Raw genomic sequence first — 22,570 nt, 5'->3', positions numbered from 1 at the left:
CTAAGACTACACATCCAACCCCCGACACACAAGCAAACACATGTGCATCCACATCGGCAGGCAGATATGTCTGCTGAAGGCATAATTCAATGTGACTCCATCTAAATGGAATTTGCAGCTATTACTGCAGGCTTGTATGGTTGCTGTGGGTGCTGGAGCCCAACTGAATGAAACAACTTGTCAGAGACAATAGCTGACAATATGGTAGAGAAAAAAAGTGAGGCTGCATTGATTTCAAAGGGTACAGACAATAGGAGATGTAGAAAAAGATGAATTGGAGAAAGAGGTGCAGAGTATGGTTAAAAGTGAAGAACAGCAATTGTGTCTATAACTCATCTGCTGCTGTGTCAGACTCCCAGATTACTGCTGTCCCCTCATTAACTGCTGTGCTAAGGCAGAAAAGCATTTTTTGTTCACATATTTTTGTCTGTTTCTGTTTTTCGTACAGCTATTTGTTACATTTGTAATGTCCTCACTTTTTCAATTTAGAAAATTTACTGAATGACAACATATATTTATACAGGATCGAAAATTGCACTATGATAAAGTATTTTATCCATATCACCCAAACACATTATGTACTCAAAACACTTTGTGTCACAGTGTCGCTTAAAAGAATAGTAGTAAGAAATCACACACACACACAAACAAATACTTGGATCCCTCATTCTGTGTAAAAACTCACAGCTGTTGGTGTCGTTGGCCACCGCGACGATGCCCATTGGCTGCTGGGGGATGTCGGCACGCAGCACCTTCATGTCTCCTCCTGTGTATTTGTCAGCCCGAAGCACAGCCCTCCTCACCCAGTCAGTCCAGAAGATGTAGTCTCCATACACAGCCAGGCCAAATGGATGGACCGGCTCATTCTTCAACACCACCTGCAGGGGGAAGCACAGCCATAGTCATGACCTCACACATCTAGGAAATTCCAGCCTTGCAACAAACTGACTATTAGGAAGTAATACATACAGATGATATACACTGTGTGTGTATCGTGTGTGTGTGTCACTCACGTAGCGGCGACTGCCGTCATATTCGCAGCGCTCTATCTTGTCAAGTGTGGCATCAGAGAAGTAAAGTTTTTCAGCACGGTGGTCTATGGCCAGGCCGTTAGGGGTTCGGATGTCAGTGCCAATGATCACAAGGACATTGGCACCAGTGAGTGTGGCACGCATGATACTGGGAGACTGCTCATTCCAGTTGGTCCAGAACATTAGGCTGCAGGAAAAAGTAAAAATCAGTGTATGTGGGAAATACTTTCACATAAACGAGGAACAATATTTTGTTCAAATAGGTATAATATGGATATGTGATATGATAATCATTCTAACCTCTGACACTCATCAAGGACAAAGGCTCTGGGGTGGTCATCTCCTGACATGGTGACCACAGTGTGCCGGTCAGCAGCACCCCAGCGGTTCTGATCCACAGTGTGGCGGGTGATGGTCGAGGTAGTGTAGCTGGTCCAGTACAGCATATCCCAGCCCCTGTGGTACGCCAAACCCTCCACTGAGCCCACATCTGAAAAAAAACATAGGAATGGACAGAAGAGGGGAAAAAATTATAGAGATAAACAGAGACAAGTGGAAAAGGGAAAGGATACAGGGCAGAGAGAAATTGAATCAGAAAGAAGGAGAAGACGGAAGAGAGAAGAGAGGAAGGAAAAGAACCACGTCAATCCCAGAGCTATGTTAAAAGGCAACAGTGTGGACTGTCTGGCAGCAGCTCAGTGCTGGCAGTCTGCTGTGTGGCAGCACAGAGTCGTGGCTATGGACATGACAGCTTGGTATTAATGACCAAGAACACTGTGTGATTCAAGGCTTTTATCCAACAAATAGCTCACTAAAAAGGTCACAATAACAGTTACCGGCTAGCGTATTACTTTCCATTGCAATACCTCATCAACAGATGAGGAGTAAAATGTCACTTTTCTGCTCCAAAGCCTTGAAATGAGTAAGAGATTGAACCTGTGAGTTCCCATGCCTGAACAGAGGCCAGAGGACAGACAAGAGTCAGCCAAGATGGAGGAACACAAAGTTCCGTAGCGGCAAATAGAGAACAGCTGTTCTGCTGCTGAGAAACAATACATGCACACACATATACTGTATGTGTACTTCAGGAAGAGTCAGTTTGAGAGCAACCACATGTCAGATGATGCCAAATAAGTGGTAATAGTTGCCTTTCTGTTACTTACTGCAATGGAATATTGATTGCAGCTGCCTTTTCCAATGCTGGATATGGCTTCACACCATGAGTGAGGTTCACCACCAGGTGGGACACTTAACACTACACCTCAATATCTCGCCATGGACAAGAATCAACATTTTGTCTGCCCCATGCTATGAGATTCTGAATACAGCAAAGCAACTGGGCATGCAATGCAAAAAACAACTACCCCTGCTTTTTGCACTCATAAATCAATGCCCTAAAAATCGATGAGGACCAACATGAAATCCATTCACCCCTGTTTCCTCTTTTTTTAGAGCTGTTAATGAATTGTAAATCTCTAGCCTACAGCGCCCTTGACTCAAATTCTTGCTTCTCACTTCTGTTTATCTTCACATTTTTGTTGATCTAAGCCAATCTGGGTCGCTGTACATTTTCGCTTGTTTACAGTAATAGTGATGAGTTGAATTTATAGCTCTCAGGCTCAGCTGGTTGTACTGACACTGATAGTTTTTTATTGCACTTATCTGCAGTAGGTGTGATTGCAGCTGAGTGTTTGCTACCACACCGGCAGTCAATAATTACCCTGATTTCTGAAAGCAAACACTATTTCACTCTATATCTCTTTGTGTGTATACTATGTCTGTGTATGTTCTGAATATGTGTGCGCAGAGATAACGTCTTTACAAAATGTACAGATAAATTCAGAAAATGAACAAAAACAATGGACCCTGGGAAAAACTATGTCTGGCCTTACAAGGCCCTCCCACAGAGAGCCAGCCAACCCATCTCTGTCATGCTCTCTGATAATCAGTCCAGAGTTCACCTGCCGTTTACTCGCTCTCACTGTCGAGCTATTCGCCTCTCTTTTCCTCCTCTGCTACCATTCCATTTCTCAAGAGATCCCTTCCTCGGAGGCAGAACTGAGGCTGATTGTGGATTGCTGAGCACGGGCCTGATTGAGATGTCATGTGGATAAGCTGCTTGCTCTGAGGTGACAGGAAATCACACAATCTACAGCATTTAACTCCCAACACTCGGATGCCCTTAACAGGAATTCAGGGGGAAGGATGAAAACCTCAGCAGCTAAGAAACCGGCGGTGTCTTGACTTCAAAGGAGGGGTTGGATGTTATTTCATTCCCTCTACCGCCCCCAGTCAATCAAAGGTGGAGCTGATTGCAACAACTGGAATGGATTGATTCACATACAGAACATGGGAAGCAGCTTTAACATCTATGAGATTGCTCATTCACTGGATGCATCTTATGGGACAATTTTTAGGAGGTAATGTCATTTCCACAGTGTCAGAATGGGCATGAATATATGTAATGTATGTATTTAACATCAATCTTCATTTCTTAGTGGTGAATTTTCTCATCGAAGTTCAGGAAACTGGAAGGTGGAAGTTGTAAATTTGCATGATGTTATTTCTAAGTAAAGTTCCGCTGACTCACAGTGTGACTAATCATTCCAACACAATGTATTATCAGTAGTTTTATGACCGGCTTAAGTATGTTGACCCATCCACTAACTGTGTGTTAACAGTGGCAATATGACTGGAAGACACCTCCATTACTGAGGACAGGAAAATGCAGCTGTTTAACTCTACAGGTGAAGAGGATCTGCCAGCGAACAGCAGTGACACTTGGGTGGGTAATGTGGAGCAGGTCCTGGTCCCAATATTAGATATATTGATTCTGGTGTTTGGGGTGGGGGGGCACACCATGGTGATGGTGATCCTGTGTGGGAGGCAGAGGAGAGGGCCTCCCCAAAGCTCAATGACAGGCACAGGTACAGACGTCCTCCTGCTGGCTCTGAGCTCTGCAGACCTTCTGTTGCTCTCCATGCTTCCCTTCCACACTGTCGCCATCGCCATGCAGCAATGGCCATTTGGGAACATCATGTGTCGTCTGGTGGGCTTCTTGGGATCGGCCTGTTCTTCGGCTAGCATCTTCACACTCGCCACGCTGGCTGTGTCGCGCTATCTGACTGTGGTGAAGCCTGCCAGAGCTTACAGCCTCCTCTCTCATCGCCGGGTCTCTATAACTGCTGCGCTGCTCTGGGTCCCCGCCTGCTGCCTGGCGACTCCCCAGCTGGTTTTTCGCTCTGTGGGAATCCCACGCAGCACCCCTGATGGCCTCACTTGCTTCGCTTTCCTGTCCCACAGAGACCAGATGATCTATGGATTGTTTCACTTCCTCATGGCCTTCTTGCTTCCACTGGTCACCATTGCGGTGGCATACGGCAGCATCTACATGTTCCTGTGGCGGAGACGGCAAGCTGGCAGGGCCCCTCAAGTAGAGCACCACCAGAGCAAGGTGACCCTGACATCCGCCATGCTGGTGCTGGCTTTCACCCTGTGCTGGCTACCGTCCTACGGCCTGACACTGGCCTTACTGGTGGATGAAAGGTCAGGGGCCACTGGCACTTCACCACGTTACGGCCCCTTCAGTGTGTTTGCACGGTTCATGGCCTCCTCCTCTACAGTGATCAACCCCATCCTCTATGTGCTCATGTCCGAAAAGTTCAGACAGGACCTACTGGGGCTGTTCAAGAGGGGAGGGCAAAGAGCCAGTGGGACTGCCTGACAGTATTAGTATCAGCACCTTTCCTGATGTAACTGACCACCTGACACACAACCACTGAACAAATCCTGACTACTGAGAATTAGAATGAAACAATTACAGAAAGACTCATATGAAGGAAATGGACACTACCATTACCCTCATGAGGAAAGTCTACTTCACAAGGCAAAACAACAGCGTACTTCACTCAAAGACAAGACATTACCTCTTAAAAACATTCACTTTGTTAGTCTGAAGATGAAACGGTTTGCCCTGGGAGGTGCTGCTCTACAGGGACAGTAGAACAAACAATCCTGGATCATGTACTCCTTGTAAAAACAGATTAAAGAAAAGGCACTTTGGTAAAACATTAACGGTGCACTCGTGTTTTGTTGTGCTGAGATAAGGTGAATGAAGGTCTATCTGTCTTGCTGGGCCTGTTTATATTCTTATACACTGTGTTCTCAAAGCACAGATAAAAAAAAAAGATCTTTTGTTTTGTTTCTAGTTTGACTTCAACTTCAGAAAAAAAGCTTCCTAGTTCTGTTTTGGCGAACTCCAGCGGTTTTCCTCTCCAGGAAGACATATCACTCGGTGGTGGTGGGGGGGTTTTGATGTTTACAACTAAGTCTTTTTGTTATTGTTTAGAAACCAGAAATGACAAATCACAGGCCACGTATCAGTTACGGGAGGGAGGAATACACTGTAGATAAAGTGGGAAATAAACTGTGTGGAAGTTGATTTTTAAAGAAAAAGAGAATGTGAAGAAATGGTTTACACAAACCTAAGATGTGGGAATACTCACTCTCTACCACGGTCTTGCGGTCAGAACCATCATCACTGATCTGCTGGATGTTGCCAAAGTGGATGTCGCTGAAGAAGATACGGTTAGCCCCCTTCCCTCCCCCTCCTCGGTAATCAAAAGTGAGTGCAATGACATTCTTCATGTGGTCGGGGTCCTCAAATGGCTTTATGGGGGCATTCAGGTTGTTTTCATCTGACAGGTGGACGCTCTTTAGTATAGTGCGCTCTGAGTAGAGCAGGTAGCCATCATAGTCACGGCAGCTGCATCCATCTTCAGCCAGCATGCCATGGGCACAGGCACATGTACGCTGATCGTTGCCACGGTAAAGACAAAGCTGCTGGCAGCCACCATTGTTGACTTTGCACACATTTGTTCCTGCACACAGACATTACAACCACAAAGAGATCATTATCTACAATTTCCAACATCAAATTGAAATAATTTCTAAATTAAAATCTACATTAAAAAGTATTTACTTTACAGCTAATTTCAAAAAATACAAATATTTTGAACAATGCTCAATTTTTGCATGAAAAGCAGACTTTTTATAATAAACCCCTCAGTGCTTACCTTGCTGTCTGGCCCTGTTGAAGACCTTGATGTCTTTGAGCTGCACCCCAATACCAGTCCTCAGAGACACAGAGTCTGTGGCATTGTCTTTACTTCCTCTCTTTATAGAGCCATTGGCATGCGTCCTGCATGAAAGTAGATAGACAGCATTAAACAGAGGCTGAAGCTAGCAAATAAGAAAAATATTAAGCCAGTGGCTGAATATCACTCATAAATAATCCTAAAATAATCCTCCTGAGGGAGGAGGTATATCTGACCTGTCACTCCAGTAGATGTAGCTCTCAAACACAGACACAGAGAACATGTCCATGTTGTTGTTGGCCAGCACCACTTCTCTATTCTCTCCTGTCTCTAGGTTGATGCGCTCAATCTTGTCCGTCCTGGCATCACACCAGTACAGCAAACCATCCTACATGCACACAGACAGCAATGTTTTCAATGTTGTTGTGACACAGGGTCCACTTTCAGCACGGGATCATTGTGATATACATGCATGAAAGGTTTGTGTTACTGTACCTCATAGTCAATGGAGATACCGTTGGGCCAGCTGATACTGACATTGACCAGGACAGCCCTCTGAGAGCCATCCAGACGAGACCGTTCAATACGGGGATACTGGCCCCACTCTGTCCAGAACAGGTAGCTACACACACACAAACACAGATATCACTTCTTCAGTAATCAATAATGAGAGGAATTACAACAGAAGCTGCAGTAATAATTGGAACTAGACCCATTGTTGTTTCATCTCACCCTTTCTCAGGGTGAACAGTGATGGCACGAGGTTTGTCCAAGCCCTGGGAGATCACCACGTAGCGGAAGGAACCATTCAGTCTGGCCACCTCGATCACATCAAAGCCTTGGTCCGTCCAGTAGATGTTTCCTGTGGAGGACAAAATAGAAACAATCATGCTCTGGCAGCTCCTGAGCACACGCTGAACTGTATTATGAACTGCTTTTTGACAATACATTGGTGAAACAGAGACAAGATGGAGCAGAAATTAGAAGGAATGACAATGGAAGAGGCAGATAAGGGTCACCTTTGGCCATCCGGAACTCACATGATGTTAATTATTTTACACTGTTCACGCCTTTTTTTCTGTATCAGTCTCCACGTGTCTCAGTTATTAACTCTATTGCTTTAAATTCACGTCTCTACAGGTCATCAGTATGTTTAATTGATAATGTTTGAATTCCAAGACTGTGGGCTATGTTTTGTCTGAGGTCTCCCTCACCTGCTATCCAGTCAACAGCTATGCCCTCTACCCTGCCGATGCCATTGGTGACCACATCCTCTCTCCAGGTCTGATCTCTCTTGGCCCTGCTGATGGTGCTCAGGCCCATGTCCACCCAGTAGATAGTGTCATTGTCTGGGAAAACGAGTGATACATATTAAAGTTGGACAGAATTTTTCATACATACACACACACACACACACACCATATAGTGGTGAATTAAGCTAATGTGTTGTAAGAAGTCTTACCAGCATGGAAATCTATGCCCACAGCCAAGGAGGTGCCTGACACTGGTACGAGGGCATCAGACTTGTCTAATGGATCCAAAGGAATACCACGTATACCCTCATGCACAGAGTACAGGAGGAAAGAGCCAACACCTGCAACAAACAAATCCAAGTTTTGACCCTTTAAAAAGTTTGTTCTGCATCACACTGTTATTACTTTAATGAATTTCATCAATCCATATTTGTATGAATGAAGAATATTTATATTCATAAATGTGCCGTACCCTCACAGGACTGCTGCCCTCTGCGTAGGCTGTATCCTGCAGTGCACATGCAGGCTCTGGTGGTCGGGGAGGTGGGGAGACACAGCTGGGAACAGTCTCCATTGTTATTACTGCAGAGATTGGTGCCTGGAAACACAAAAGCATGAGAACAAATACACAAAACAAATCAAAAAGGAGTTAAGGCTGATTTATGGTGGGTCGCTCAACACTTCTGATAATTGTCGCTCAAAAGAAATTGAAGAGTCATGCAATGAGAGTAACACTTTTTTCTGTCGAAAATAAGTCATTTCTGTTGAGCGACACTCATCAAATGTGTCAAGCGACCTACCATAAATCAGCCTTAAGGGAGATATAAACAGATGTGCTCTAGATTAGGTAAACGGGCTACATGCTGCAAGCAAAACAGATCTTAAATGAGACATATTTTCCTCCCATTTTTTTGCCAAGCAATTTAACCCAAACAAATGCTGTAAAAGCTCAGAAAAAAAAGATTCCTTGTGGCAGCACCTTTCTGCACAGTTTCATTGTAGATTTTCATGTGCATCATGGGGGACGTGCTGTTCCTCAGGACTTTCCAGTTGCCACCATCCTTCTTGTCACAGGTGCCTATCTGGTCAGTTCCTTGGTCTGCCCACCACAACTTGTCTCCTAAGGGACACAACACACAACAGGATGGTCAACCTAAACTCCACTCAATTCAGGAAAAAAATCATCACCAGCTGGCATGAACATTTTCTGGAGACCTACCCATGATAGCCAGAGCGGTAGCCTTGGTCAGCTTGCCTTTGACGCCCTCAAGTACCTCCAGTCCAGAGCCATCCAGCTTGCAGCGGTTGATGGTGCTGTTTCCTGAGCTGATCCAGTAAAGCTGCTCGGTGTCAAAGTCAATGGAAAGACCTGGACCACAAAAAAAGAGAGCGCTTAAGTGTAATGACCTGCCCTGTCACTAGGGTGTGCTGTCTCTCATGCAGTCACACAAAGAGGCGCAGTAAATTACTGACCGACGGGGCCTTTCTGGTTGGTAAATAGTACACTGCGGTTGCTGCCATCTGTGTTGGCCATGCTGATGTTGTCCCCATCTGTCCAGTAGAGCTTCCTGAGGGAGGCAAGCAGAGAGAATCAACAAAGCTACAGCATGCCTCAGCAAGAAGGGCCGAGATTTGAACAAACTTTAATTCATTTTCAGCACAGCACGATTTCGCCTCTCAAGCCTGGCAACACAAACCTCATTGCTCACTGTGCAGCAAAACTGGAGGAGCTTTCTATTATGTGAAGAAATCAATTTGTCATCCTGAACTTTCTGCACCATCAATGAAAAGTAATCTCATGATATTCATCTATAAAGCTCTACTGACAAGCTTTGCAATCGACCTCACATCTTTTATCTCATATAAATTACACGGTTCACATTCTAATAATTACTCAACCCTAGATATCCCATATGTACACACTAAAGTTGGCATGATCGTATTCAGGTACTATGCACCTTTTAAATTGAATGAACTGCATACAGTACTCAGGCTAGATTATTCATTATTCCCCCTTTGGAGATTTTAAATCCATATTATCTGATGTTTCTTAGGGCTTATTTCTGTCGCTGGATTGTTGGTCGTCTGGCTTAAGATTTGTTTATCTGTGGTTCGTATGGCGGTTAGATTTCTGTTCTCAAGTCTCTCTTAAAAAAGAGATCTTGTTTTCAATAAGATGACAAAATACAGTGTGTAGTATCTGTTACTGATACCAAACTGTATGGGACTTTAATTGCAATGTTTTTAAAATCTTTTTCAAATAAGGTCCAATGAAGTTCAGCAGTATGCGCAGATGCTGATGGGGTTGGGTGAAGCAGAAATAAAGTTGAGCTGGCAAACTGGACAGTAAAGACCCACAGAAAATCTGAAATTCAGCATCTGAAAAAGGTCCTCTCTGACTCATCATCCCATCAACCCTCACTCTCCCACACTGCACACACTCACATAAACACCTCTCTTTTGTTTGCTCTTCAATGAAAACACGCACAAAGAGAATATAGGATGATGTGATTGTGCGTTGCTGTGTTTAGACTGTGTGTAGTCTTTAGGTGCCTCTCAAATTCTCTTTAATTGCATCCACATTCCCCTCACTTGCGTCTTAGTCCCTCCTACCAAGGAAGCATGGAGAGACACAAGGAAACCACACAAGGAGAGAGGAAACAAGGAAATATGCTTTTAGAGAAATGAGACGTCCTTTCCTCGGAAGCGTCATGCAAAGAAACGTCTGTTTCTAATGATGGTGGTAGCTGATCACAGCTGGATCAACTGTCAGTCCTCTTTAACAGCTGTAGCAACTTTTGATGGAGTTCAGGTCTGCTCACATGTGCACTGTGCTGACACTAATAAGGACACACAGTTATCACTGCCAGAGCAGGAGTGTTTTCTCTCTGCAGCCTGTTTCCTATTTAACAAACACCTGAATATGAATAAAAACCTGCATTCTGTATTTATACTGTTCCTGTGTCCTGCTCCAAGGCACATGAACCATTTCTACCAGCAGAATGCATTTATATTATTTATATGTGACTGTATTTATTGATACTCTGATTATGAATTCATTATTTCTTTAACTCAGAATACGATTAGGGTGTCTTTTGAACACTGGAAATGATCTATTAGTGTATTAGTGTTTCAAGGAAAATGGAAAACGTGTACAGTGACTCATAACAAACCCGACGCTCAGGGATTTTCAGCCTCACGTGACTGATAAATGATGTAAAATATAAATATGTTTAAAATGTGTTTCTTGCGGACAGACAGACTCTTCCTGACTTTAACTGAATCCATAATAAAAGTTAATGGGGGAAATAACAGGTCATGAAAAGAAAAATCTTTCTAATAAATGAAGAAAGTTGTTTATAGTTCTTTTGTTGTTCAGACCAACAATTAACAGAGATTTTTAACAGATGGTGAATCAGAAAACAAATAAAATATAAAACTTGGGAGTGATACACTTGAGTTTAATCTGTAATCTGTCTCCACTCAGTTATGTTGATGATGTGTCATATTCAGTCTGATCGGCTACAGCATCCAATCAATAACTAATATCCACTAAGGAGGTGTGTTGGCTAGTAAAAGAGGCTGCTCTCGTGTATCCTTGCTCATGGCTCCTCAGAGATCCCTCCTAGCTCCTCAATCCTCGCTCGAGCAGAAATAAGCGCTTTGGGATGGTCTTCATGATGGCGCACTGGAATGTTTTCCGGTTCAAGTGAGAATTGAGGAGCGAGGAAAGATCAAATAAGGGAATTGAGATGCACCTTATATTTAAAGGGTATCTAACCTCTGCCCCCATCATCCACTTCCTGTCAAATCCAACCGCTTCCATCACATCCTTCATTTGTTTGCTAACATGCCTTTAAATAAAATGTCAAGCATTTAAAGCTCCCACATTTGCGTGTTTTCGCACACAAACATTTGAGTTTGTCCCTCTTCGACTCTCTTTGCCCCCCCTCTCACTCCTGGGCATGTTCTTGGCGGTGTGTTTATGTACCAGAAAGAGGAGACAGCCTCAGCATATGGATCCAGCATCTGCTTCTCATTTTCCCCCATGCCAACAATACTCAGATCGGAAACATTCCTCCGCTTAAGTAGACTAAGTCTTTCAAAGAGAGGAAGGAGTACACAAAAAAACACAAGAAGGCAGAGATATTTCTTAAGAAAATATCCTTCCTTCATCCACCTCAAATACTCAAAAGAACACGTATTCCTGCACAAAGCTAAATATATAAATACAGATGGTCTGTCTATGCTCTGCTGGTAAGAGGAGAGGCCAGGCACGTTTTGTTTGGGGAGCTGAGGGGGTATGGTTTCAGGAGGGGAAGGAAAAATGGACATTTGCTGAACAAGACAGAAGGCAACGAGATGTAAGATAAACATTGAACAGAAATAGCGACAAAAAGTGTCCGAGTCACTGGCTTTAAATAATTCATACAGTCTATCTGAGCGCAGGAGCTAGCTTTAAATAAAATGGAGCTAGAGAGACAAAGGTGAAAGATGACATGATGAGGGGAGAGAAACTGAAACCACCTCCTGAGTGAAGAAACAGTAAAGGCTAAAACGCACTGAAAGCAATAAATGACGTGCCTCATTTGATGCTCCTATGGCGCACTGCAGGCGTCCCATTTGAAATGCCAAGACCACAGAACCAACACAGATTTGTCCTTTTGTTCTTTGTATTTATGGCTGCATTAGTTGGATGTAATGAATGAATGAAAAGGAGAAATGCAGAGGAGGAAAATGAAACTAAGAGCATCTGTTTCCACAGTAAATCATTTTTCGAGTGTTTGACGGTTATTTATTTGCGCTTTAAAACGCAACCATTTCTCTCATTCACTCTGCCACTGCTCCCTCTCCTCGCTTGACTGTCTCTCTCTCATGCTCTCAGCTATCTTTCTCTTTTTTGGATGCAGAAAAAACAGCTTTGATCGCTGGGTCCTCATTTGACGCTCCAAAATCAAAACAAGGTCAGAGTAGGGTCGTCAAGGCAGTTTGAAGCGCCTCATAACGCTTTTGGTACGTGTTCGGCCATTTAAAACAATAGGTGTACTTCAAAATGTGTGCGTCAGAGGCTTTCATTGCATTTGGGCCTTAAAAGGTCAGCGACCATCAATACCACTACTCTGCCTGTCATCACTGACTGCAAACAGAGGGGAACCTGACAGCCAGAGAGCGTGTTTGTGTGTGTGTTTGCACTTGTGCATGTATGTCTTGTAGGTTAAAGGTGAAATCAGGAGGGTGTCTGAGAACAATTTCTGCAAGCTTCATTTTGACTAAGTGTGACAACTTTATGGTATGTGTGTGTGTGTGTGTGTGTGTGTGTGTGTGTAAGTGAGCGTGTGTGCGTGTGTGTACAACCAACCCCAGAATTGGATGCAGCACTAGACAGTGTGGTTTGTCCAGGCCCTGGATGACAGCATTTTTGAAAGAGCCGTCCAGTCTGGCAACATTAATCTGTTTCTTATTGGCATCATAGCTGGTCCAGAACAGGTTCCTTGACACCCAGTCCACTGCCAGGCCGTGAGCGTTGGGCAGATCTGAAAATTGATAAACATACACACAGAGCTATTTAACAATTTTCTTAGTTTTTGTGTTTAAGAACGAGAAATTCAAACGCTGAGAACTACACAGAAATCAGAAAGAGTGGGAAGAACTGCAAAAAAACACATGGAAAATGACCCTTTGCTAATCTCCCCCTTAGTTACCGTCGCTAGGTCAAGCTTTCAATTCTAGCACTAAAATTCATAGTGACTAGACAAAAGCAGGCTTCTCATTTTGCTGGCAGATTTAGTTAGCTGTAGTTAGCTAGCTAATTAAACGCTAACTCCCTGACCTGGTTGAAAACTTTGTCTCCAGCTGACTTTTTAATGTTTCCACTTGACTTATTTTGAAATAAAAAACCACCACCCATCAAACTCTTTGGGGTACAGAGTATCAGTCTCCCATGCACACCACTTCGGCATGTGCTTAGTTACAGTTGCTAAGCTATTGTTGGATAATCACTGTTTGGGGGAGAGGTTTAGCAAACAAAATTGTACATGCCTCTGCAAGCTAAACCACAAAAACACAACAAAAGCCCAACCAAGTTTGTACCACAAGAATAGTTGGGGCTCATTTTTTTCTGTCTATTTCCATATAGATCTTGATATTTATAGAAAACAAAACTGGGTATGAAAATCTGAATTGAAAATGAAAATTTGAAAATGGTATATCATTCATTTATTGTTTTATAAATTACTTTAAGGGGTAATCACAAGAAATCAATTGCATTACTCCTAATTTTCACAATAAAATAATACATATAATATAAGAAATTAAGAATTTAGACTAAATCTGGTCAAAATAAACTACAAAAGGAAGACAAAACGGAAGACAATGAGCTTTAAGTATATGTAGTATATGTATACAGTATATATATTCTACTGTGTTGCCTCCGTACCAGCAGAGACCACAGTCTCAACTCCAGTTCCATTAATGAAAGCTCTCTTGATGGTCTGGGTGCGAACGTCTGACCAGTAGATTCGGTGCTCCAGAGCGTCATAGTCCACCACAGTCACATTGTCGATGTCTGGCACAGTGAAGGAGATGATGTAGTTGTAGTACGGGTTGTCGATGTCCACTCCCCGGATCTCAATCTGACGAGCGTACAGCAGGAACTGACGGGACTCTGCGGGGAGGGGAGAGAAGATGTTGACATTCATCCTTCACTGATTCTGCAGAGCTTCGGCATTCAATGAGAGTAATCAGGAGTTAAAAGAAGCTTCAAGTCAAAAGTCAAATGCATGAGTGCACACTAATGGCAAGAGTTGTGGATTGGTGGTTGCAGCATGGATTGGTGCCTCTGTGCATTATTCCTGCCACTTGAACAAACAGTTAATCCAATTGCATCTTTGACTCTAATGATTATGTCTGGCTGGCTAACTCAATAGCACAGCCGTGACAGCGTAAGTGAATTCAATCCGTGTAGATACATTCCAATTGCATTGGTCTCAGCAGTCCTATCATCATTTAACTGTGGGCAGCTTAAATGATAGACAGGAGGAGAGGGAAAAAGAAAGAGAGAGGGGGTAGTAATGACAGTGTCAGGCTGTATCGGCCAGGCCAGACTAGGTGGTGGACGTGGAGGGTTGTGGCTGATGCCTGCATCAGACAGAATGGGGCTCTCCATTCCATTACCCCTGAAGATAATAGAAAGTGCTGCCCTGAATACTAAACTCACAGACTGAATAAACAGGCCCGCTCTCACTTTTCACGGACAGACACTTCAATGCGTACCAAGGCTGTCACAGCAATAGCACCTCAAAGTGAAAAAAAGTCTACATTATTTAATCCTCTCCCTCTCTCTCTCACTGTCTCTCTCTCTCTCACACACACTAACAAACACATACACACACAAAACCCCACACAAATGAAAATAAACAATTCTGCAAGGACACGGATTACACTCGGCATTCAATGACAGTTTTGCCAAGACAAGCAGAGGGGAAATTATCTGCAAACTCAGAGGGAAGTCAAAGAGTGTGAACTGCATTTATGTACGTGTGTGCTCGCGCTTACCATAGCAAGTGCGTTTGTCAGAGCCGAGCTTCATGAGGTGAGGGCAGGCGCACGAGAACGTCTGGTTGTAGTTGATGAGACATAGATGAGAGCAGGGCTCCTTGCCATCTTTAGCTGCGCATGGGTTAGGAGCTGCGGAGGAAATTAAAGGTGGAAAAGTACAAGACAAAGACAGAAATGATTACAATTTTGTACATTCCAAAAACCATCATGTGTAATCTTTTTAATTAATCACAAGGTTTTTCACTCTTATAATGAACATGCTAGTTGTGAATGAACTAACTAGTTGCTCCTTTATCTACAGCAAAATGAGGGAATATCTTTTGGAAGAATGGTGTTCATCCCTCCAGAGTTTCAGAGACTTGGGAGAATCTATGCCAAGAAGCCCTGAAACTCCTTGTGGTGGACCAACACCTCACAAAGACACTTTTTGACATTTTGTCATGTATTTGTATATTGACTCTCACGCTTTAAGAAAGTGCCCGCCATAAGCTTTTCTCTGCCTAACTTTCAGGACTACAGCTATAAGTGTGTCTTTTGTGCACTTTTGTGTCTCTCACCCTGTGGCTGTCTGGATGGATGGTAGACCTGGAGGTCAAAAGGTTGCGTGTTGGTTCTCTGGACCACAGTGACGTTGCTCCCGGTCCATTTGTTTGCCTTAGCCAGCGTGTTGGTCCTCCAGTCCGTCCAGTAAACCTCTCCGCCATACATGGTGACGGCGAAGGGATGTGACAGATACTCATGGCCCCTCAGAACCTCAATTAGCCCAGAACCGTCATACTTGGCTGAATAAATGGCATCAGACCTGCGCATAAAAAAATCTCAATTGCATTTCTGGGTGTAACTGATAGATAGAGATAGATAGTGTCGTGCACCAAACAAAGACGTTTGTGTGAGTGTTTTCATGTCTGTTCCCTCAGTCTGACCTGGCATCGATCCAAAGGATGCGACGCTCTAGATAATCAACAGTGAGTCCATTTGGCCAGCCTCCATTGCCAGTTTCCTTATGGATGGTCTTCCTGCCTTCTCCACTCATGGATGCAGCTTCAATCCTCGGCAAGCTGGCATCCCAGTCTGTCCAGAAGAGGATCCTGCAGTTTCATGCCACAACATAGGGGTGCAGTCAGAAATATAATCCTCTACTGTCATTAAAGGTACAATAAGGCAGGAGTGTGAAGAAAGCAGTGCAATTATCAAAACATTAGCCTTTTAATATAGTCATAATTTGTTATAAATGTCCATCAATGTTCATAAATGTCCAAATCTCCATTTGACAAAGCAGCAGTAAATACTGTAAGCAGTGCAGTCGTTACCCGTCTCGGGGGTCTAGGGCAATAGCTCGAGGATGCTCCACCTCCCCGGCCAGCAGCGTGGTCCTCATGGTGCCGTCTAACTTGGCCACCTCGATCTGATCCAGGTTGCTTTCCACCCAGTAAATGTTTCCTGCTATCCAGTCCACTGCCAGGCCTTCAGGGGTAGCCAGCCCGTACTGGATTACTACATCAAAGCTGGTTAATGCTACAAGGACGGATGAAAAACACAGGAGAGGTAGTCAACATCTTGTTTTGTTTTGTATGTTTATCTATCTATCTATCTATCTATCTATCTATCTATCTATCTGTCTATCATTGTGACAAAGAAAAAGTTTCCTTGAGGTTGAAAAGGTTGTATTATCCCTTTTTGTTTAAAACTGCTAGAGAAATCTGATCTAATATTTCATCTAGCTGCTCATTAAAATAAACATTCCCGCTGGGCACCTCACTTACTTAATGAATTCACACAGTATTTCAGTGTGTATGGATAAAGGCTACGAAGACTGGGATTGTCGCTGATGGCAACATTTTAGATTGTACTGTAACCCGAAGCATATTTACAAATTATGTAAATTTAATCAAGCTATTTGGATTCATAGCTAACGTTGCATTACAGACTGTAATGCCTTTAATCAAGTGGTTAGCTGCTATGTTTGGGAGAAAACAAGAAGTCAGCACAATGAATGAAAACATAAATATATACAGTAGTGGCTCAGCAGGGGGTGTGATACTACAATTACAGAACGGGCCTTAAAAAACTAAATATGAGGTTTCTTGCAGGGTTAAAGAGACATTTTCTAGCCTCAGCTTCTTTCTAACCCTCTCATTCTCCAGTAGGTCTCTAATCAGAGGGACGTGTCAAATTATTTGAGATGAGTTATTATCCTTTCTGGCGCAATTAAAACACACACTTTCAGTATAAAGCCTATTGGCTGTGTCTTAGAGGCATGGTACACAACAACAGCATGCACAGACAAATACATATACATGAATGCTATACTACTCGAGTATTATTTATCCACATGATTTGCTCATTATTATTGCTGCATTGATGACAGGGCCTTGTTTGCCGTGCACACTGGTCCTGATTGACTGGTCTGGCCTTTATAAAGCCAGATCTGAGTTTCTGTTCACAAGACACCACAGCAACAGCAGTGCAGACAGTATATGCTACGCACTAGAGCTGCAACGATATGTCAATCCAGAGAAAATTAATTGCCAACTAATTTGGTAGTTGATTTATTGTTCTGAGTAATTTTTAAGAACCAAATGCTAATATTCTGTGTTTCCAGCTTCTTAAATGTGTTCTATTTAACATATATCTATCTATCTATCTATCTATCTATCTATCTATCTACTTACCTACCTACCTACCCATCCATCCATCCATCCATTTCTCCCTCCCTCCTTTCTTTTTTCTATCTTTCTCTCTTTCTTTCTTTCTTTCTTTCTTTCTTTCTTTCTTTTCTGGTTTCTTTAGTCCTAACTGGATATCTTTGTGTTGTGGACTGTTGGGCAGACAAAACAAGACATTTTAGGTTGCATCATCTTTGGCTTTGGGTGATTGACATTTTTCATAATTTTGTGACATTTTATTGACTGAACAACTAATAGATTGATCGAGAAAATAATTGACAGATGAATCGATAATGAAAATAATTGTTAGTTTCAGCCCTGCTACACACCGATGTGTCATGCAGACTCTGTTTTTACTGGATATTCTTGCCTGCTGGGCAGTCTCATGAGCAATTTAGGCACAGTAAAATTGTCATCACTAAACGTACAAGTTATTTACCGCAACAGAACTACAATATAATTGCAAAGTTTGCAATACTGTATTTAGAGATTGAAACTTTATGACTCATAAAATTCCCTCTAATTCAGTAAAAACCAATGCGCTTTCTTGCTCTTGGCGCTTTGTCCTTATTTTTCCTGTAAGACTTGTTTTGCATGAAGTCCCTGCACAACATCACACAAGTGCACCAAATGTCCGTCTGCACTTCATCTGATGGTGTTGTCTTAATCACAAATGTAAATGTAATGTAATCCTACATCAGACAGAAAATGGCGCTAAAAAGTCTTTAAAACATATTGACAGTGTTGTGAACGCTCACCTCCATTCTCAGACAGCTTCCCTCGATAGATCTTATCCTCCACCACGTCAGTCCAATAGAGGGCGCTCTGGTTGAGATGGAAGTCCAAGGCGATGGTGTTCCTCAGTCCTGGTACCAACACACTGAACTCGCCCTTGTTCAGATCAATGCGACGGATCTCGTGGCGGTTTGAGAAAATGATAAAGGGTTTGAAAGGATCTGTCGAAATGGAGAGGAAACATCAATGACCAGATGTTAAAGTGTTAAAACCCTTCGATTCTAACTCAAAGTACTGCAGAACAGCTCCGCTCCACAGCATGGAAAACACTGCAGCCATGTTTCACTGCAGTGTGCAGTGTCCAATGAAAGAGGTGCTGTGTTGAAAGTGGCTCTAATCCTGTGTAATTAAAACGCAGTGTAAATAAGACAGGAGTTATCTGTACCTAACAGGCAGCCAGACAGGCAACAGGATAAATGGCGGGGTGTTGGAGGCTAGTCTCTAAGACCTGGCAGTGAGGAGCAGAATCATAAATTCATGTTTCTTCATTGGCTAGTTGCTGGAGGGAGAGAACTATGTTCTTTATGTAGATGATAAAATTCAAAGCTGATTTAATGTGACTGAGCAGTTTTCCACAATGTGCCCTCTCACTGACTTTTATGAAAAACCTATCTACTCTTCTTTTTCTACTTTTAATATTTCAGATTTGTTCTTCTCATAAAATAATAACGACAGTTAGATGTTTTTTATGTTTTTTAGAGAAACTTTTTTCCCAAGGGCATTTAAGCTCTTCCTCTCTTCCCCTCTGTCTCCAGTACTCTATTGTGTATCACACACCAAATATCAAATTTTGGCAAAGAGAGTCTTCTCCAACCACACAGTTTCCTGCTTGGGCGGCCTCTCCTTTGCTTGATCCCAAACCCACACCACTCTTCTAAACTCTGCAGTCCTGACACAGAACCCAGTCACTTCCCTAGCTTCCTCCCTTTCTGTACAGTTTTCATCAATCAAATTGTTCACCGACGTCCTTTAACTTGCCCTGACCCTCACCATCCCCACCATCTTGCCCTTACCCGTGCTCTTGCAGTTCTCCATATCAGGCTCCAGTTCCCAGCCCTCGTAACATGAGCATTTCACACTGAACTTGTGCTGTTCACAGCGCTGACTGCACTTAAGGTGTTTGGCACAGAAGCTCTGGATCTGACAGGTCTTGTTATCGGGGCCTAACTCCATGCCCAGTGGACAGGAACAGATCACACCCTCACCAGGGGCCACTGTACAGTTATGGCTGCAGTCGCCATTGTCCAGTGAGCATAGATCTGTAAAAAAGAGAAAACCAGGATATGAGTGACATGAGGGCTAGCTACACTGAAGCCATGATTTGAGATCCAGAGTTTTACTTGCTGTTTTGGCATTCCCTCTACTGAGACACAGCCTGTTGTTTCTTACCGCAGAGTTTCTCATCAGAGCCATCTGGGCAATCATCAGTGCCATCACAAAGTTTCTCGGCGGGCAGGCAGATGGTGGAGTCGTTGGCGCACACATGATGAGAGAGCTTACACACCAGCGCCTCACAGTTGTCCTCGTCGGAGTTGTCCTCACAGTCACTGTCTCCGTCGCACATCCAGGCTTTGCTGATGCATCGTGCTACAGACAGAAGACGGGGTTAACTTTAAAGATAAATACTTAAACCGACTTTGTATACTTTACATACTTCTGAATTTGAAGTATGACGGTCTCCTCACCAGAGTCCCTGCAGCCAAACTTGACCGCTGGATCGCACATGTGGGTAACACCCTCACAATTCTTCTCATCACTCAGGTCCATGCAGTCAGTGTCCCCATCACAGCGCCAACGCAAGGGGATGCACAGGCCATCCATCCGACACTGAAACTCATCTGTATGACAACCTCCCGGCGGACGAGTGGCTGTGGAAAAAGAGAGACAATATACGACTGTAAACTGACATCGTTCTAAATCGTCTCCTGCATTAATCAAATCAGGACACACAGCCTTGAGCGTAGACAATGTGCAACCTCAAAGGATGGTGAAAACAATAACTAATGAGCTGTCTGTTGAAAACTGGATGGCAACAAGACTTAGCAACAGGAAAGGCTGAACAGATGCAAGTATGCATTCAGAGGGTCATTGTTTTAGTATGAATCCCTTTTGTTATTGTTTCACAGTTGCTCTTCACAGAAGCACACTGACAGTAGCATAATAACTAATAGATAATGATAAGTCGGTATATCTATGCTACATGTTTATATTTGAAAGAGAACAGTTGTTATATCAGTCGCTTTAAACTACTAGTGAGAGTTATTAGGTGTCATGATGATACCCATTAGACTGGTGCTGCGCCAGTGTGACTGAAAGGGACCAGGGACCTATTACATCTACTGAATAAAATGTAAATACTTGCCATGATTTTAGTGCCTAGTGCACTTGAGGGACTAAATGACAGAACAGTGCAGAGATGCAACCGAGATAATAACAACTACCTGTCACAGATGTATGCCATAAATACCAGTGGCAATTTGTTTGTGTCTTTTAATGTGAGCTTTTAATATTGACTAGTTACTAAAAATAAGTAGCATTGCCTTCTCTTTGGTGACTGTGGCCCGTATCTCCTTTAATCAAGAGTACTCAGTGCATCATGTGCAGCCTCTTTTAGCTTTTTTTGATGTCCAGGTATGCATTGCACACCCATGGCGCATGTGGAAACAGGGTGGGATCGGGAGAAATCCTTTATCATACATTATTAGTGGTTGTGTTAGAGGATGATATCAACAGCAGTCAGTCCCATCAGCTGCAGCTACTTTCATAGCTACTCATAAAAACAGTGGCACGACATGGGCCGAGTGGCAGGAACTGTAGCCTTCTGGTTGAGGCACAGTGTGGGTGGAAGATAACGATATGTTTATTCATGCATCCCCCAGAGCATCTTATTTATTCACGCCCTAGCTTTTCTTTCCTGATTTTATTCTGGTTCAGAAAGTAATCTAACCTTTAGTACTGTAACTGCAATAGAAATAAGTTTTGTTTTTTTTCCTGGGCTTACTGCGACACAAAACCACATCAGGTAGTGTTTTTATAGATTTCATTGACATTTAAGGAACTTTTGTCGTCGTAATTACAGGGTATGGCATCCTCCTGCTCTAAATATGCTCTTTGAGCAAAGATGGGAAGTCAACAATGAGGGAAAACCAGCCTGTGCAAAAGTCTTTAAAAGCCAGTATGGGAGACTTAGCAGTAAAAAGACATATTTTACTACTACTATAACATGACTCTTGCTATACTGATATAGGAAAAGGTGATTTTTTACAACCAATTTTCTGCTACAAGAGTATCTTGAAGAGGATCCTATCTGTCAGCAGGGGTTTGAAACCCCACCTGACTGGCAGGCACTGTAAAGACACTGACCCTGATTGGTGCAGTTTGCGTGGGTCTCGTCGCTGTAGTCCCCACAGTCATTATCTCCGTCACAGGTCCAGTAATCTGGTATGCAGCGGCCGCTGTTACACTTGAACTGAGCACTGGAGCACGAGTGACTACAGCCTGCCTCATCACTGTTGTCCCCGCAGTCATTATCTGAAAAACAAACACTGTCAAACAACACCCGCTCTCTCACATTATGAGGCGCCCACTGCCTCAAAGGGGAAAAAAATAGTAATAGTGATTGCTTTTCTTTTTCTACAATTAACAGGCCGACAGTGAAATACTGTACATGGAATACAAATGAAACAGAGCATGAGAGATGAGAGCTTTAATAATGACAGAAACTGCATAGATCAGACCATGCACCATGAGGGAATGTACCCAGCGTTGATACATTGAGCTTGGCAGCAGAGCATCATAAGCACTTCTATACCCATATACTATATTAATGTAAAAATGCAATCTATTGTATAACTTTTAGCATGCTAGCATTTAATTTCATAACCATTAAGAAAAGAAAATTAAGTTTGTAATTGAAAAACTTTTTATCACTTAACCTGGCATCCTATTAAATCTATACTGAATTAAACAGAGCTGCATTGATTTGATTGCAAACACAACAACTACACATTTAGTTTCCATGTATTCGGTGGACGTAGTGATGCATTTGCAATTTTTTTAAGTCTAATTTAGCTCCAAACCTATGTGCAGCAGACTAAATGAGTGGCAGCAGTATTGGCCTCAGCTTGTGGCCATGTTCAATTAGCAGAAAAGCAGCCCTAACTGTTTCTGAG

At 43.0% G+C, this 22,570-nt stretch overlaps 2 protein-coding genes across 3 annotated transcripts in view; one reads left to right on the top strand and one right to left on the bottom strand.

Annotated features, from left to right (window-relative positions):
* The window catches only part of LOC121894735 (low-density lipoprotein receptor-related protein 1-like), a 98,693-nt gene that overhangs the window by 16,570 nt on the left and 59,553 nt on the right, over window positions 1-22,570 (bottom strand). For both annotated transcript variants that reach the window (XM_042407546.1, XM_042407548.1), the window contains exons 20-44: window positions 21,762-21,929; window positions 20,084-20,266; window positions 19,788-19,985; window positions 19,412-19,657; window positions 18,362-18,559; window positions 16,248-16,452; window positions 15,861-16,025; window positions 15,495-15,739; window positions 14,935-15,066; window positions 13,817-14,044; window positions 12,740-12,914; window positions 8,854-8,948; window positions 8,600-8,749; window positions 8,360-8,500; window positions 7,853-7,978; window positions 7,590-7,721; window positions 7,342-7,476; window positions 6,860-6,989; window positions 6,623-6,749; window positions 6,364-6,515; window positions 6,107-6,231; window positions 5,537-5,911; window positions 1,332-1,521; window positions 1,014-1,218; window positions 686-878 (exon numbers count right to left, since the gene is read on the bottom strand). In XM_042407546.1, coding sequence (XP_042263480.1) covers window positions 686-878; window positions 1,014-1,218; window positions 1,332-1,521; window positions 5,537-5,911; window positions 6,107-6,231; window positions 6,364-6,515; window positions 6,623-6,749; window positions 6,860-6,989; window positions 7,342-7,476; window positions 7,590-7,721; window positions 7,853-7,978; window positions 8,360-8,500; window positions 8,600-8,749; window positions 8,854-8,948; window positions 12,740-12,914; window positions 13,817-14,044; window positions 14,935-15,066; window positions 15,495-15,739; window positions 15,861-16,025; window positions 16,248-16,452; window positions 18,362-18,559; window positions 19,412-19,657; window positions 19,788-19,985; window positions 20,084-20,266; window positions 21,762-21,929 — 4,419 coding nt within the window. The remainder of the gene's footprint in view (window positions 1-685; window positions 879-1,013; window positions 1,219-1,331; window positions 1,522-5,536; window positions 5,912-6,106; window positions 6,232-6,363; window positions 6,516-6,622; window positions 6,750-6,859; window positions 6,990-7,341; window positions 7,477-7,589; window positions 7,722-7,852; window positions 7,979-8,359; window positions 8,501-8,599; window positions 8,750-8,853; window positions 8,949-12,739; window positions 12,915-13,816; window positions 14,045-14,934; window positions 15,067-15,494; window positions 15,740-15,860; window positions 16,026-16,247; window positions 16,453-18,361; window positions 18,560-19,411; window positions 19,658-19,787; window positions 19,986-20,083; window positions 20,267-21,761; window positions 21,930-22,570) is intronic.
* Window positions 3,004-5,101, top strand: LOC121894736 (delta-type opioid receptor). The gene is made up of 2 exons (XM_042407549.1): window positions 3,004-3,451; window positions 3,713-5,101. Exon 2 carries the CDS (start codon window positions 3,757-3,759, stop codon window positions 4,753-4,755), a length of 999 nt encoding a protein of 332 aa, XP_042263483.1. The 5' UTR covers window positions 3,004-3,451; window positions 3,713-3,756; the 3' UTR covers window positions 4,756-5,101.

Source organism: Thunnus maccoyii, chromosome 3 (genome assembly GCF_910596095.1).
Source record: "Thunnus maccoyii chromosome 3, fThuMac1.1, whole genome shotgun sequence".
Classification (NCBI taxonomy): domain Eukaryota; kingdom Metazoa; phylum Chordata; class Actinopteri; order Scombriformes; family Scombridae; genus Thunnus; species Thunnus maccoyii.
Note: the sequence above shows the minus strand (reverse complement) of the source record. Positions and strands in the feature narration are given on the sequence as shown.